At 42.0% G+C, this 16,133-nt stretch overlaps 1 protein-coding gene across 2 annotated transcripts in view; it reads left to right on the forward strand.

Moving 5' to 3' along the window:
* Positions 1-16,133, forward strand: part of HMGA2 (high mobility group AT-hook 2) — a 108,234-nt gene that overhangs the window by 19,640 nt on the left and 72,461 nt on the right. The window contains exon 4 of one of the 2 annotated variants that reach the window (XM_048944277.1): positions 1,255-3,796. The exons of the other annotated variant lie outside the window; for it this stretch is intronic. Coding sequence (XP_048800234.1) covers positions 1,255-1,308 — 54 coding nt within the window. The 3' untranslated portion in view covers positions 1,309-3,796. Of the gene's footprint in view, positions 1-1,254; positions 3,797-16,133 lie in introns of those variants that run through there. 2 annotated transcript variants of the gene reach the window in all.

Below are 16,133 nucleotides of genomic sequence, written 5' to 3' on the forward strand. Positions count from 1 at the left end.
AGTAAATTCGCAGATGACACTAAATTGGCTGGAAGTGTGGATCTGCCTGGGGGTAGTGAGGCCCTACAGAGGGATCTGGACAGGCTGGAGAGCTGGGCTGGAGCCAATGGAATGAGTTTCAACAAGGCCAAATGCCGGGTCCTGCACTTCGGCCACAACAACCCCAGGCGACGCTACAGGCTTGGGGCGGTGTGGCTGGAGGACTGCGTAGAGGAAATGGACCTGGGGGTATTGATTGATGCTCGGCTGAACATGAGCCGACAGTGTGCCCAGGTGGCCAAGAAGGCCAATGGCATCCTGGCTTGCATCAGAAACAGTGTTGCAAGCAGGAGCAGAGAGGTGATTGTTCCCCTATATTCAGCACTCGTGAGGCCGCACCTCGAGTACTGTGTCCAGTTTTGGGCCCCTCACTGCAAGAAAGATATTGAGGCCCTGGAACGTGTTCAAAGAAGGGCAACGAAGCTGGTGAGGGGTCTGGAACACAGGCCATATGAGGAGAGGCTGAAGGAGCTGGGAATGTTCAGCCTGGAGAAGAGGAGGCTCAGGGGAGACCTTATTGCTCTCTATAACTTCCTGAAGGGAGGTTGTAGTGAGCTGGGGGTCGGCCTCTTCTCTCGTGTCATTAGGGATAGGACCAGGGGGAATGGTTTCAAGCTACGCCAGGGGAAATTCAGGCTGCACATGAGGAAGTATTACTTTTCAGAAAGGGTGGTCAGGCACTGGAATGGACTGCCCAGGGAGGTGGTGGAATCACCGAGCCTGGGGGTGTTCAAGGAAAGACTGGATGTTGCGTTGAGGGACATGGTTTAGTAGGAGCTATTGGGAATAGGTGAACGGTTGGACTGGGTGATCTTTTAGGTCTTTTCCAACCTTAGTGATTCTATGATTCTATGATTCTATGAACTTACAGAGTTGCACAGCTGAGAGGAACAGATGTCTTGGATTCCATACTAGAGCATCCAACAAACAAATAAGATGTTATATGTGCATTTTGAAGTGTGGCTGCAAAAATTTTGCTGGCAACAGCTTACTGTAACCTATTTGCATGTGGTTTTGATTCTTTTTGTTACCAATTCAGATAAGATTGTGTGCTATTATTGCACGTACTATAAACTTCCAGGTGGTTGGTGGTTCAGTAATATGTAAGTGTGTGTGCTATTTGTGTATCAGTTTTAGGAAGCTAGCAATGCATAATGTATGTCTTTATTTTGACATTTTTTCTTTTCCTTTTTTTTTCCCCTCCTTTTAAAATAGACTTGCTGTCTTCAGTTTGTTTTACTCCAGTCTTTCAGCACTAAGAACTGTTGAACTGCAGAACTGCAGGGTCAGATTGTGATGCTATTTATGATGACTTAAATATCAGCACTGATAAATTACATTTCAGCCAGTGTACTATTGTTGTATATGCATCAGGGTCAATAAGAACGGAGTCTGGCCTGCAAAGGTTGATTGGCTTTGATTAGCAGTGATTTGCCAGTAGTGACAGTCTCTGTTTTGAAGCCATTAAGACTGTCGGTGAATTGGCAAGATTTAGAAAACTTTACATCCTGTCTGCTTGGAGTAGCTGCTGGGAACTTAAAAAGCATTCAGACTGCTTGTTCTGTGTGCAGAAAAATCATGACTTTACCCAGTACATTGTTTCAATTCATTTTGATTGTTATATCAATTATTCTGGTAGTAACTGGGGCCTCTTGCGAGACGTAATACGAACACGTATGTGATCTTCATTATTGTGATCTTATCAAAGTTGCACAGTGTTAACGTATTCTTGAGGTTTCCTTAGTATTCACACTGAGCTCATTCATACTCTGGCTGCTCATGCTGCGTTGTTTCCTGTTAATGATGGTACATGCCCCGAGAAATTTGCGGGGGACTCTCATTCCACAGACAACTGTCTGTTTAAAACAACAATTCACACAACTCACTGACAAAATACAGTACTTGGATCGCAGCCGTAAAAAGGCAAAGAGACAAAGGTAACTGTGCCACGGCATGCACGCTTGGGTTCGTTGTCATGCACTGACATTCACAAGCTGTAGGAGGCAGGGGTGTGTGAAGCGGTCACTTCAGTGAGCTATTTGAAGGCTGGAATATGGACACCTCTGCACTTCTACTTTCCACATTTTTTTCAGAGATGTGTTTCTGAAAATGCCTGAGTGATCTGGATGCTTCCGTTTGTATAACCTTCCTTAACAGTGTGTTCAGCAAGTACAGAGTATGTCTGCATAAAATAGTTGCTCCCTTGAATAAAATTCTACAGAAGGACTGTTACTGACAGTTAGGATTTTCTCTCCAAATACTTGTAAATGGTGATACATAAATTGGAAACCACTTCTTAGCTATGCTAACAGAAAGCTACTGATTATGGTTTTGAGTAAGAGAAAGAATTTGCTCCTTAATCTGCAGCATATCTTGAGGGAGAAGGTTTTGTACATCATATTTTTGGTTTCAACTAGATCAAAATTCCTTAGGTAAAGCCAACACCCGCTTCAGAGAACAAAAAAGAGATACTGGGCTGTAGATGTCTTTCACACATGCACACAAAAGCACTTCAAAATTGCATATTTAATAATAACGTTGCTCCCAGCAGAAGCTTCTTTGTCTGTGATCACTCATTTCAGGAAGTCCAACAGCCACTACAGGCAAACAACATACCTTTGTTTTCCAAGAAAGAGATTATTAATCCTGTGTTTGCAGATCACTAAGAAAACTAAGGGAAAAGTTAGAGCTGGCGTGATCTTTCTGCATAATTATAAATCCTCCTGGTTTGCTTTGTGTGATTATAATTTCAAATAATTAAATAAATGATGTCCTAGAGCAAGCTTTGTACAGTGCATGGCTCTGTGTATCTTTCTGTACGCTCATTATCTTGAGTGTGTAATAAATAAGGTGCAGCACTCTACGGATTTATTTAGCTTCCTTATTTTTTAATTGACTTGCTGACTTTCATAAGAGCTTCTCATGGCCATATCACAAAAAAGACAGAGGAGGGATTTTGTTCTTTTACATTTCTGCATTGTGAGCATTCCAGACACCCTGCATAAATACAGATACAGAACTGAACTGTGGCTTCATCCTTTCTCAGTGTCTCTGTCTTCCCCACATTGACTTTTGAGCACTTACCTTGCCCACTCTCCTCACTCAGGGCTGCATAAATGTCATGGGTAGAAGCTTTGAAAAAGTTCTTGTTTTGAGTAATTTGAGCATGATAAGATGGACGAAAAATTGAAAAGGACATTTCTTTAATTAAAAAATGTCTGACTGGATTTACTTGGAAGCTCTCCACCAAAATAAACATCTGGCTAAGAATATTTCAGGTAACATTTAAGGAGGTCTTACAGGAAGGAGAATTAGACAGAAAAAATTGAATGTAGAGCCTAAATAAAAATGCAGAACTATTCCTGCAGCATTTTGTATGTGATGTCTGTGCTCAGACCCTACTAGAAACACTATTAGAGCAGGGAATGGAGCATTGTCACTCCTGGGTTCTTAGGTTGAACCTGATCTCATTGGCAACCAGTCATATAGCCCCTCTGCCTATTTCTGTCTAGGAAATGGAAATGAAAAATAGTTTTTTTTGCATTTTTTAGGTACTGTCATCCGACCAATCTATATCAGCATTGCTGGAAGCTTTTATGTCTACAGCAATTCTGCTCCACATCTCCTGGCTCAGGGCAGTTGGCTTGTGTACCAGGGTTAGCTGTGGAAAGATGCAGTTCAGGAGGTTGCATCCTGTCTTTCTTCTTTCCAGTTTTCCTCATCACTTTCATTTTTTGGATCATATTGCTCAGCCAGACACCTGGGCTTCTTCTAATAACTACTTTATTAAGGTTGTCTTACTCTGTCGGGGAGGGAGTAGCCAGATCTCAGAGCCAAAACCATGTCAGCTTGAGGACAGAGGCAGAATTACAGGAGATTTGAAGGCAGTTAAAAATCACTTCATTCCCTTCATATCCTGTCTAAAGCTGTAGGCTTGATTTTGCACTTCTAGAAAGCGCAGCAAAGAACTGAACCCACACCACATGATTTAGACTGCTGCTGATATCAGGTTTGGCCCACACACTGCAAACGCCAAGGCTGAGTTTGGATGGCAGCACATCAGAGTCATAAATGACTTACAAATGAAAGAGAAAATTTTAAGGGGCTTTTTCATACTTGGTGTGAGTAGAAAGTAGAGAATAGTATTTGTGCAGTTGGGAATGTCCATGTCCAGTGAGATGCAGTGTTGCCTTTGCTAAATCAAATATATCTATATATAGAGTATGGATTTTCTTCTTCATACAGAGGTTCTTCTTCTAGTTGGTCTGTCATCATTGACAGACCCCTCAATTTATATCATACTCTATAATGATGGAAACTATTGCGATTCTACAAATTCCCTTTTATAGCAGTCTCTGAACAATGGGAAAATAAGCAGTAAGAGAGGAATTTGCTGTTTTAACTCAAGTATCTTTGGTAATTATCAGAATCTTTGGTAATTATTCTGTAGGGCCAAAATGATTCTTGGTGCAGCACTGCTGAAGGCGCTTGAGTTACCTCGGGGAGGAACTTACCCCCTGTGTCTGGAATGACTTGATGGCAAACATGTGAAGAGGAAGTGAATTTATGCTCCAGTTTAATATATTGGAAAGTTTTCCCTCGTCTGAAAGTCTTTCTTTATCTCTGAATTTCCTGGATTTTGTGGATTTATATTAGATCCTTAATGTTATTTCAATGTATGTTTTCTGGTGTTTGATGTCTTTTGGGTTGTTTTTATTGGGGATATAATATATATATATTTAATGAAAATAAAAGCACTTTTCCATTGAGGAGGTCACAAAGCTTTCATGAACACTCTGTAGCTACCAAGTGCAAGGCATCTCCTTCTTTGAAACATAAAGTTGTTGCTTGCACAGGTAAAATGTTCATTTAAATGAGAAGAAAGATTCAGAAATCTCCAAAAGAACATTATAGCACCTATTTTCCAAAGTTAAATATTATTGTCATTTTTAGTGCTTTAGAAAATAATTCACAACTTCATGTGCAGAATTCCAGTGGTATCTTAAAGTGAATGATCTGCAGTATAAATGGAATACCATACAATTTGGTTGTTGAAGTCTTGAAAAAGATTTGCTTTTATTTTTTAGATACATGGAAAGATGAATAAGCAGTTGCATGCTGAACTGATGTGCAAGCTGCTCACCCTTACTCTTTATCCAAATTTCCCATTCTAAGCCCATTGGTAGCCAAGGTGTGTAAGGACTACATACAAAGTCAGGCCTTGAGAATCAGAGGCATTTGAGGATGTGGGTAATGGAGAGTGTCATTTCTGTACTATCAGAATTCTTAATATAAGCAGAATGCCATTCTCCCTCACTTGCACAGGTCTACTGAATCCACGGCATTTCCTCGATTACTGAGTGGTACAAGGGGACAAGGAGCAGTGACCACAGGTCATTGCAAAGGAAGCTCCCATGGAGCACAGTGAAGGGGTCTGAGCATTGGATGAACTCTGAGGAATCCCTCCTTGAAGATTTTCATAAAGTGAACTAGAGAAGACTTGGCCAACCTGATGTAATGTTGAATTTAGAAGTTAGCCCTGCTCTGAGCAGGAGGCTAGACTAGATAGTAGTTAGGTGCCTTCTAATCAGATTTTATGCTTTACCCATCAACATACAGGAGTATTTTAAATCTTTTAATGGGGTCAGTGGGGTGAATGTCAGTGGGGTGGTTGAGTTTATAAAGGAATCTAACTGATGCACAAATTCTTGGTTGGTCTGTTGGGGATGCTTTAGGTTTCAAGATCTTCTGTTATGTTTTTATGTAAATATGTAAAGTAATTGGTCACTGTAAAGTCCTTCTGGTACACAGAAGGTGTGGGAATTAGTATGGTCAGACATCAAGCTGTGATGATCCAGCAGCCTCTGAGATGCAGTCAAAGCACAGTTGCCTCTGGGATTCCCGCTGACCACAGCACACAAGGCCCTGTAGTGTGTGTAGAGCCACAGTTGTTTGGTTCTGGTTAGTTTGGTCTGATGTTCATCAAAAAGCTTAACTTTCTCTGCTTTGGTGAGAAGCAAAGAGAAGCACAAGGTTACCAGTAGGTTTATTGCAAAGTCCTGTGTTCTAGAAGTATCTTTTCAAAATGCAATAAATATGTTCATGACCAGTAAACTTTTCTGAATGCTTCTGGACCGAGGATGGCAAAAGAAAACCTTCTATTGCTGGTCCATGACAGCATGTGTTAACATACGTTACAGATCAGGTCTGGGAAAAGTTTTTATTCCTTTTTTTTTTTTTTTTTTTTTTTTTTTTTTTCCTGTGATTAGTTGCAGGAGAATAGCCTATTTCTATTTAATAGAATTCATCTGCTCAACCCATTTATTCCTTTCTTACAGTTTTGCTAATCCTTTTTTTTTGGGGGGGGTGATACCATAATCATTTCCACAGCAAATGGTTACAGTGTTGCAAACAAAGGATTAGGACTTCAGGTGCAGCGTGAACAGATGAACTACTTAGAAACAGATTTTCAGTTAAATGACCCTGTTAATAAAGAATGAGAGTGAAGGGGAAAAAAACCACACAATCTGCTGTAGCAACAGCTGATTCAAACTGAACACTTTTAGGATTTCCTACAGAGTTATAGCATTATTTAGAGGTAATAACATGTAAGTTAGAAATGGATTTTCCACCTCTGCTAGAAATGCTGAAGTAACTGTTTAAAGTTGCTGTGTTTGTCAGAAACAAGGTACATCCCTAAGTGCATGTTGCTTCAGGGCAATGCAAAACCCCTACCTATTGCTATTATTGAAGGAGACACTATTGATTCCTCAAGGACTTTGCTGCGAGTGTGACTGCAGTGATAGGCTTTTGCAAAAGCTTCCTCGGACTATCAGCAACTCTGATGAACTTTTGTGGCACTGCATTCACTGTTGGAGTGATCCGGGAAGGAATTCTGCCAAGAATAATCCCACCTTTGATGCCAGAAATTCCCAAATCTTTTTGTTAATGTTTCCTGCTTCCAGTTTCCCTTTAGGTTTTATGGCTTTTCTTTCACATCCGCTGCTTAGTTGTCATCAAGCTCGTAAACCCCACTTGAAGGAGTCAGGACACTCCTCAACGCTGAGGAACGACTGCCTTATGTCCTTAGCAAGTAGGTAGGTTTTTAATTCCTGCCCAATTCAATGGAATCACAAGTGTGAACAAGGCAACAGATGCAGAAGTTCCACAACAATCAGTAGTTTCTGTGGCTGTCTGTATCCCTGTAACCCGCATTCTTCTTCCTAGAGAATGTTGCTGGGTGGGCTTACAAACCACAGAAGCTCTGGGTCCGTGTTCCTTACGTTTCTTCCTGGCTGCTCACATTGACGGGGGTCCCATCCTTTGGCATCATTTTGAGGCTCTGTGCAGAGTTCATGCCACTTTCCTTGCCTGTAGCATCAGTCTTTCCCACCACTGCTCCTTGATGTCTTCATCTAAAAGTACCTCAGAAGGAGTAATGAGCTTATGGAGACTTTATTAAAGGACCATATCTCTTGGTGGAGCTTTCCTATCTGTTCATTCTTCAGCTTCTTGCTGTACAATACCTCAAGACACTATCCAGAGTTACAGACATTTCAGTTAATGTAGTTGATGAATTATAAGAGATTTTGCCTTTTTTAATTGCATCTGTATTCTCAAGACATCTTTGTCTTGCTCTCATTTCCCCTTTTGATACAGACAGGAGGGGTTTCTGTGTGGGCCAGTAGCTCTAAACCTAAACGATTTCTAAATTTCCTTTTCCCTTTAGTTTCCCGTGGGCACTATTTCTTAGTTTCTCAGAAATATTTCCCCTAGGATATGTCTCATTTTTCTGTAACTTTTCAAAGTTTGGACAGAGACTCTCTGTTTCCTGAAGTTTTAATAATTACATCCTCTGTGCCCAGTCATGGCCTGTTAATTGAGTCATGCACACCAGGCTTCATAAAGGAATTTTCTATTGCTGCTCCTGAGGCAGAAGAAAGAGTTCTCACAAGTGGTATTGGAGGAACAACAACAAATGTGGAGGGCTTTTCCTGAGCAGCATGACTGGCTGGGAGGGGCTGGTTACTCTTTGTTTATCCATCCTCAGGAAACGTCCTGTGTGAGGTGCTCTTCACTTTTATGAGCTGAGAGAAGAAGAGGTGGAGCAGTCCTTTTGACCAACAGTGGCATTTTGTGCCACTGTTTGGACCAGGTGTCTTGAGTAGCTCTTGTAGTTGTTAAGCTGGTAACGTTTTCCCTTTTTTAAAGTTGGTGGGTTTTTAGCAATTCTGGCTAAAGTACAGATTCTTCAGGTGCTTGAAAGATAGTTGCACAAGGGCAGAAAGTACTTGGCAGAAGTTTTTAGGATCATCACAGTGGCATAGGCATCACTGCAGGGATGTGAATTACTTTCCCTTGCATGATAATTTAGCCACCTGTGGTAGATATATAATAGAGGTAATTAACTACCATTCCTCATTGACTGATTAGTCAAGGTCAATGCTGACCATCCATCTCCCCTGTGGTCCATGAAGAAAGGAGTGGTTCTTATATGGTCACCCTTCCTACTGTTGCCTGTCATGTTTTTCCTTTCTCTACCCATGCCAGGTCAGCCAGCCCGCAGCTGGGTGCTGTATGCAGCACCTCTTTTCCATTTCCTTCTTAGAATCATACAATCATAGAAACCCCAAGGTTGGAAAAGACTTGCAGGATCATCCAATCCAACCATCCACCTGTCGCCAATATTTCCCAATAAACCATGGCCCTCAGTGCAACATCTAAACGTTTCTTGAACACCTCTTGCCCAAGTCAACCTGACCTTTGGAAATGATGTTCTTAGAAATATCTACCCAAGTATGCAATGCTTCCCTGGGCCTCGTAGATAAAGAAGCAAGGCATTCAGCTTTGTGAGGGCACTCGCAGATATGTCTCTATGCGCACAGAGACATTCTGGCCGTGGCATAGGTGGTTATTTCAGATTCACAGCAACTGTACCTGAATGATAACTTGGGCAAGAATATGAAACACTTCAATGCAAATGAAAGCAATGAGTGGCGTTGGGTGGATGATGAGTGGCTGTGGTGAGCAGCCATGTAGAGATCCATCAGATCTGATTTGATGGCAATGATATTCTTGAGGCACAAGCAAGAGGCAGTATGTAAATTGGATGCCATATGGAAAAGAATAAATTGAAATGCATGTGGTTTGTGATTGCACTTGGAAGTGTAATCTGAGCAATTCTTCCATATATGTAAATGCACAGACATTTCTCAAATGAAGAACTTCTAAGGCAAAAAAAAAAACAACTTAATTGTATTTTACAGAATAAAGTATCATTGCAGTTCAAAATTTTGAATTGTAATTTTCAAACACTTGGCAGACTCAAAATTGAGGTTATAATCAGGGGGAAAAAAGTTTGAAAAGTATGTAAACACTTACTTGAAGTCAATCAGGTTTGTTTTCTGTGATGTTTTGTGCTAGTTTTTACCCAGTAATAGCAAAGCTTCCCAAACTTGGATTTCTTTGCCAAAAAAAGAAGAGTACATGTTGCTCCAAAAGTCATACACACTTCTTTCATGTCTTTAGTTACAAAAATGTTGTACCTATAAATAGAAAATTGTCATACAAATCCTTAAGTTACTTATCTGAGGAATAAATAATATGGTATGGTATGTATGGTATATATAAAATGTATGGAAATGTATCAAAGCAAGTTAATGGTTTGGCAAGCAGTCTCTCTCTGTGCAAGCAGCTAGGGCTGCATTTAATGTGGCGTGTCCTGCATGTGGCATTCAGATCACTGCGACTCTTCCACTAAGTTCACTGACATGTGCACTGTTTTTTTTAACATGCTCAGGAAAAGGAAGCTTTGCAGCAACTAATCTCATTTAGGAAAGTAATGATAATGCAGCAATAAATATGAGAGGTAAATATTCAGTGGTGTTAGTGAGAAAGGTTAAGGTTAGGTAGTTGGCCATGACTGAATAGTCCTGTCCGTTTCCTGTTTGCATGCTTGCAATGCTAATTGCTGTTTCATTTTTTATTTTAAAAATTGCACATTGATGAGCTGCTTTAAAAGACTCCGACTTCTCTTACCAAGCACGTGAGCTGTGATGCACTTTCAAGAGTACTTGTTAAAGAGTCATTTCCTAGTGCTACAAACCCAAGAAGCAGTTTTAAATGAGTAACCACTGGATTTAATAAGTCAGCTAATGTACCGCTTAAAGGAATGGGAATAATTTAATATCAAACCAAAGTATTAGATAAAAGATCTGTTGTACCCTCATCTCATAGGTTTGACTCTAGTTTTTAAAACGTGTGGAAGTATTTTCTGTGTCTTCAGACTCTTGTAAAGTCTAATCAGACTTTACAAATGCATTAAACAGACTAGTTGATCCTTTACAGGATGTTTTTTAACAGGAAGTTATACAGATAGATGCTAGTTCAGACCTTTATTAACATTGCTGGTCAGTGGAGATCTGTGAATAGCAATGAGACACTGATGTAACATTTTCAATTTACTATTACTATGCAGGTTGCTCTGAAAGTGAAGCCTCCTACTTATTTCCATGGAAATGACAACAGATACACACAGCATCATTACACTATTTAATAGAGCAAATTCTCAGCTACAAAACATTATTTTAACATAGTCACCACCATTAGCTGTGCAATTTCACCAGCAATGAACAAGAGTCTGTATGCTGTGCTCATAAAAATTGAACCAGTGGAGATGACCCGTAGTCATTGTCACCACTGCTGAAATGCACCACCTACTACCTCTCTGTGCTCACATCCACTGTTGGTCTCCAGAAATGTTCAGCAAGCATTGATGAATGTCAGTGGGTACCATTTTTTCCGCATGGAAGAATTCAGTGCCACACTTCCACTTCATGTACTCTTCCATGTCAGGCACCACTGTGGCAGACCATCCCTCTGCTGCCATGTGTCATACGACAACAAGTAATGGGATGTTGGTGGGAAGGTTCAGCCTCTACTGCCGTGCCACCACCATCTGCCTCTGACAGCATGGGCTAATGTAATAAAATCAGAAGCATTACTTTTGGAGCAGCCCTCATGCAAAAATGGCCCTCTTGTAGTTGGAAAACAGTTAGCAGTGCTAAGCAATAAAAGCTGTTTGTTCAGAAAACAATCCTGAATTTTGATTTCAGTATGTTTGTTGCTTAGGTTGGGCTGCAAAATATTTTTGTGTTTAAAGTGAAATTAACAAGCTCTTTTACATGGACAACATTTTCCTTCACTTGATCTTTAAAGTATTTAATTTGTTTGTAAGTTGCATCTGCAGGTCAGATGTATTGCTGATTCATCTCAGTCTGTTGCTATTAAAACCACCTCCTTCATGTAGCAATAATGTAACTTTATGGCTTAAAAAAATCTTTCTATGTATTAAAAGTCAGCACAGCAACAGCATTAGACGCACTAGTGGGAACGCAGGAAAAAAAGCCCTTAATATATACATAGCTGTACTACAGTGCTTTTTCACTGACTTTTGGCACTCTTTCCCAGATGGGAATTTTGCCGACGTCAGATGAGGAGGGCTGAAAGTTCTCTTTTACAGAAAAGTCATTATTGATAGATTATAATATAAACTGATGTGACTGTAGAAGTTGATTTGTTTTACCTTTAACCATTTTTCTAAAAGAGGTAGAAAACAACAACAAAAAAAACACATTAATATTAAAGTCCTGTATAATGCTGTAGCAAAGATAATAATTTTTAAAGTACACTGGGATTTTGTTTTTTGTTGTTGGTATTGATAAGGCTTTTTTAACAACAGCAAAATTGATGACTTTAAAGCTTTGTAATGTGTTTTGTTTCTTTTCAGTGGGAAGTTGTGAGAGTCAGTATGCCAGTTAATATCTGAAATGCTTATAGCTTTGTAAATTTTTAGCAGAGGTTCAGTATTGTCAACAGAATGAGTCTCATCTGCCTGGGAAGATCATGGAACAGATCCTCCTGGATGACATGCCTGATCACATGAGGAATGAGCGTGTGATCCGAGACAGCCAGCACGGCTCCCCCAGGAGGAGGTCATGCTTAACCAATCTGGTGGCCCGCTGTGATGGACTGAAGGCATCGGTGGATAAGGGAAAGGCGACTGATGTCATTTACCTGGACTTGAGCAAGGCCTTTGACATGGTCCCCCACCACATCCTTATCTCCAAATTGGAGGGATGTGGATCTGATGGGTGGACCACTCGATGGATAAGAAATTGGTTAAAAGGCTGCAGGCAGAGGGTGGTGGTCAATGGCTCTATGTCCAGATAGAGGCCGGTAACGAGTGGCATCCCCCGGGGGTCTGTGTTGGGACCGGTGCTCTTTAACATCTTTATCAATGACATCGATGACAGAATCGAGCGCACCCTCAGCAAGTTTGCTGACGACACCAAGCTGAGTGATGCGGTTGATACGGTGGAAGGAAGGGATGTCATTCAGAGGGACCTCGACAGGCTGGAAAGGTGGGCCCGAGTAAACCTGATGAGGTTCAACACGGCAAAGTGCAGAGTTTTGCACCTGGGCCAGAGAAATCCCAGGCATCCATACAGACTGGAAGGAGCGGTCCTTGAGAGCAGCCCTGCAGAGAAGGACCTGGGGGTCTTGATAGAGGAAAAGCTCTTGATAGAGGAAAAGAGGCAGCAGTGTGCTCTTGCAGCTTGGAAAGCAAATGATATCCTGGGCTCCATCAGAAGAGGACTGGCCAGCAGGGACAGGGAGGTGATTGTCCCCCTCTATTCTGCTTTTGTGAGGCCCCATCTGGAGTACTGTGTCCAGGTCTGGAGCCCCCAGTACAAGAAAGACAGCTATTGGAGAGGGTCCAGAGGAGAGCCACAGAGATGATCAGGGGACTGGAGCACCTCCCCTACGAAGACAGGCTGAGGGAGCTGGGTTTGTTCAGCCTGGAGAAAAGAAGGCTGTGGGATGACCTAATTGCAGCCTTTCAGTACCTAAAGGGAACCTACAAACAGGAGGGGAATCAACGCTTGGAAAGAGTAGATAACAGCGGGACAAGGGGAAATGGTTTTGATTTGAGGGAGGGGAGATTTAGGTTGGATGTCAGGGAGAACTTCTTTACAGAGAGAGTGGTGAGGTGCTGGCACAGGCTGCCCAGAGAGGTTGTGGATGCCCCGTCCCTGGAGGTGTTCAAGGCCAGGTTGGATGGGGCCCTGGGCAACCTGGTATGGTATTAAATGGGGAGGTTGGTGGCCTTGCATTTGGCAGGTGGGTTGGAGATTCATGATCCTTGAGGTCCCTTCCAACCCTGGACATTCTGTATTCTGTGATAAAGTGGATATAATTGGAAAAACTGACCAAAGGAAAATTTAGACTGAGCATCAGGAATATTTCCAGAGAGTGCAACGTCTCATTACCTGGCACATACCTCTGAGGGTCCTGCTGGAACTCGCACCGCTCTGAGTCACTGCAGCAGAGCTACTGGAGAGCAGTGAGGCTGGAGACCGGCCCCACTGTCTGCTGGACCTGCTCTTGAGCCACAGTCAGCAGTAACCCCCCTGGACTCTCTTCTGTTTGATTTCCCCACTGCCTGCTGCTGCTCTGGTGGGTTTTGCTCACCCAGAAGCCTGCCAGGCTGCTGGGACTGTGTCCCAGGACAATCACTCCCAGGCCTTCTTGTTCTAAAAGGGTGTCTGCAGCCATATTTCTTGAGTTCCGCCTGGGTCTCTCCCACTGGTATAACTGTTAGTTTCACAGATGTGAAGCCGGATGGCATCTTCAGCTGCTGATCCTCCTGACTCTTTCTCAGGTTCCTGTCATCATCCCAAAGGGCCAGGCCTGAAAGCAGCAGGATGTGCTGCTTCATGCTCAGAGACATATGTTTTTTTGAAGGCAAATAGACATTTAAGAGCTAAATGCAAGGCATTGTAAGATGCTCTGGCTTACAGACATGTAGGCAAAATAAAGAATATCCACATGCATTTCCCTGCTTCACTTTCTTCTAAGATTTACAGGGAGAAAAGTCATGTGAGAAGCTGGTGATGTCTTTTCTTAATGCTCTGTTAAAGTCCATAGACTTGCTTTCTTTTTAGCAGTGAAATTCCACCTTCCTCAGCTAGTTCAGTAGTAGTTGTCACAGTGAACACTCGCTTCTCTTCCCTGCTAAAGCCTCCTCTTTGTGTGAGTCCTGTTCCTGGCTGCATTACCTTTGCATTTTTAAAAGGTTTTCCCAGCACCTAGCTTCTTTGTTCTACTCCTTATTTTGACTCTGGGTTTCTTGTGAGAGATTGGAGAAGTCTGGTTGAGAATCATAGAATCATTAAGTTTGAAAAAGGTCATCTGCTCCAAGAGTCGACCCACTGCTACCACGTCAACTAAACCACATCCCTCAGTGTCACATCTCCACATTTCTTAAACACCTTCAAGGATGGTGACTCCACCACCTCCCTGGACAGCCAGTTCCAACATGTCACCATTCATTCTAAGAAGAAATTTTTTCCTAACAACCAACCTGCACCTTCCTTGGCGCAACTGAAGGCCATTACTTCTTGTTCTACTGCTGTTACTGGGGAGAAAAGGCCAACCTCAACCTCATTACAACCTCCTTTCTGGTCATTGTAAAGAGAGATAAGGTCTGCCCTGGGCCTGTTCTTCTCCAGACTAAATCCCAGTTCCCTCAGCCACACCTTGTATGACTTGTGCTCCAGATCCTTCACCAGCTCCACTGCCCTTCTTTGGACATGCTCCAGGGCCACGATGTCTTTCTTGTAGCGAAGAGTCAGAGTAAGAAAACTGCAGAGGCTGTGATGAAAACAGAGAGTTTGGTGGCAGAGGTGTATTGTGAGAAAGAGGAGAGAAGAAAATGCAGGGGTTGTGCGGAGGAGGCATCACACGAAAAAAAAAAAAGAGAAAAAATACAAGTGGATGAAAAGGAAAGGAAGGAAGAAACAGACACAAAGAGCAAAATGGAAAGAAACATAGACCACAATCTATTGTGCAACATAAAAGAAGGGAAAAGTGGAGTGAAGCCAGAGGGCAAGAAAAGGCAAGAGATTACATTACATTATAAAAAATGTATTAGAAAGTAAGTAAGTGGGCTTGCTGGTTTGCAATCAGTGGACTAAATGCTCTGAAAAGACTGGTCAGGATTTGTGGCTTAGTGACATTACAGAAGCTGAGTGAGAGGGAACTCAAAGGGATGGAGTAAAGAGGAGTGTGAATGGAATAAAAAGGACAAAACTCCAGAGGAGACCTTATGAGCGTCTGAAACTGTGAGTTAATACTTAGATATTTAAATGGAGAGCCAGTGGAACTCTCTGCTGTTTAAGATGTTATTCATTTGGAAAGCCATACAGAGCAGTCCTGAGCACAGCGCTCAGTCTGACCATGAGCTTGATGCGGGCAGCACAAGTGTCCCACTCTGCTCTGCTGGTTGTGGCTTGCTGCCAAAGGCTCCAAACCACTCCAACTAAAAGGCAAATGAAGAACACTTGCCTCTGCAATTTGGCAAGTGTTTCTTCAGCAGAGGAAATAGTAATGAGCATATTTTGCCCACTGACCTGTCCTGTGACTAAAACGGTGGTGTAGGAGGATTCTTATATAACAGAAATGAAACAGAATATTTCTGCTATTAGTGTTCATCGTTAAGGGGGAAAGGAAATAACACAGAACTGGTTCAAGTATTGTCACCGAGCAAACTTTGCACACCAGTATCACTCAAGGAAGATTTAGATCACATTCCGGTCTTAGTTACTCAATGCTTCAGCATGCTTCTGTTCCTTCATAGTGCCAATGAGAACACCCGCTATCTAAACGAACTAAATGAACTCCAGAGTCCCAGTCCCGTTTTCCAGTTTCTTTTTGTTGCCTTGCCCTTTTGGTATAGCCAGAGTGATTCCTCATAACACGTTTAACCCTAATGGGTACCAGATAACCAGCAATTGTAAGCAAGCTCAGGTCTCTGTAACTAATCAGCAGCTCCTAAAAATCCGACATTCTTTGACCATATCTGGTGTTCTGTGAGTTTCTGACTTCATTTGATTAGTAAGTTACTCTTCATAGTCTTTCTGGAAAGAGAACTGTATCTGTATTTTCACATCCAGGCTCTCCGCCTGCTCGTGCCATATGTTCCATTTGAAGTTCCAGGACAGGAAGTATAGTAGAGATACCTTTCACTTTTA

The sequence above is a fragment of the Lagopus muta genome, chromosome 1 (assembly GCF_023343835.1).
Source record: "Lagopus muta isolate bLagMut1 chromosome 1, bLagMut1 primary, whole genome shotgun sequence".
Classification (NCBI taxonomy): Eukaryota; Metazoa; Chordata; class Aves; order Galliformes; family Phasianidae; genus Lagopus; species Lagopus muta.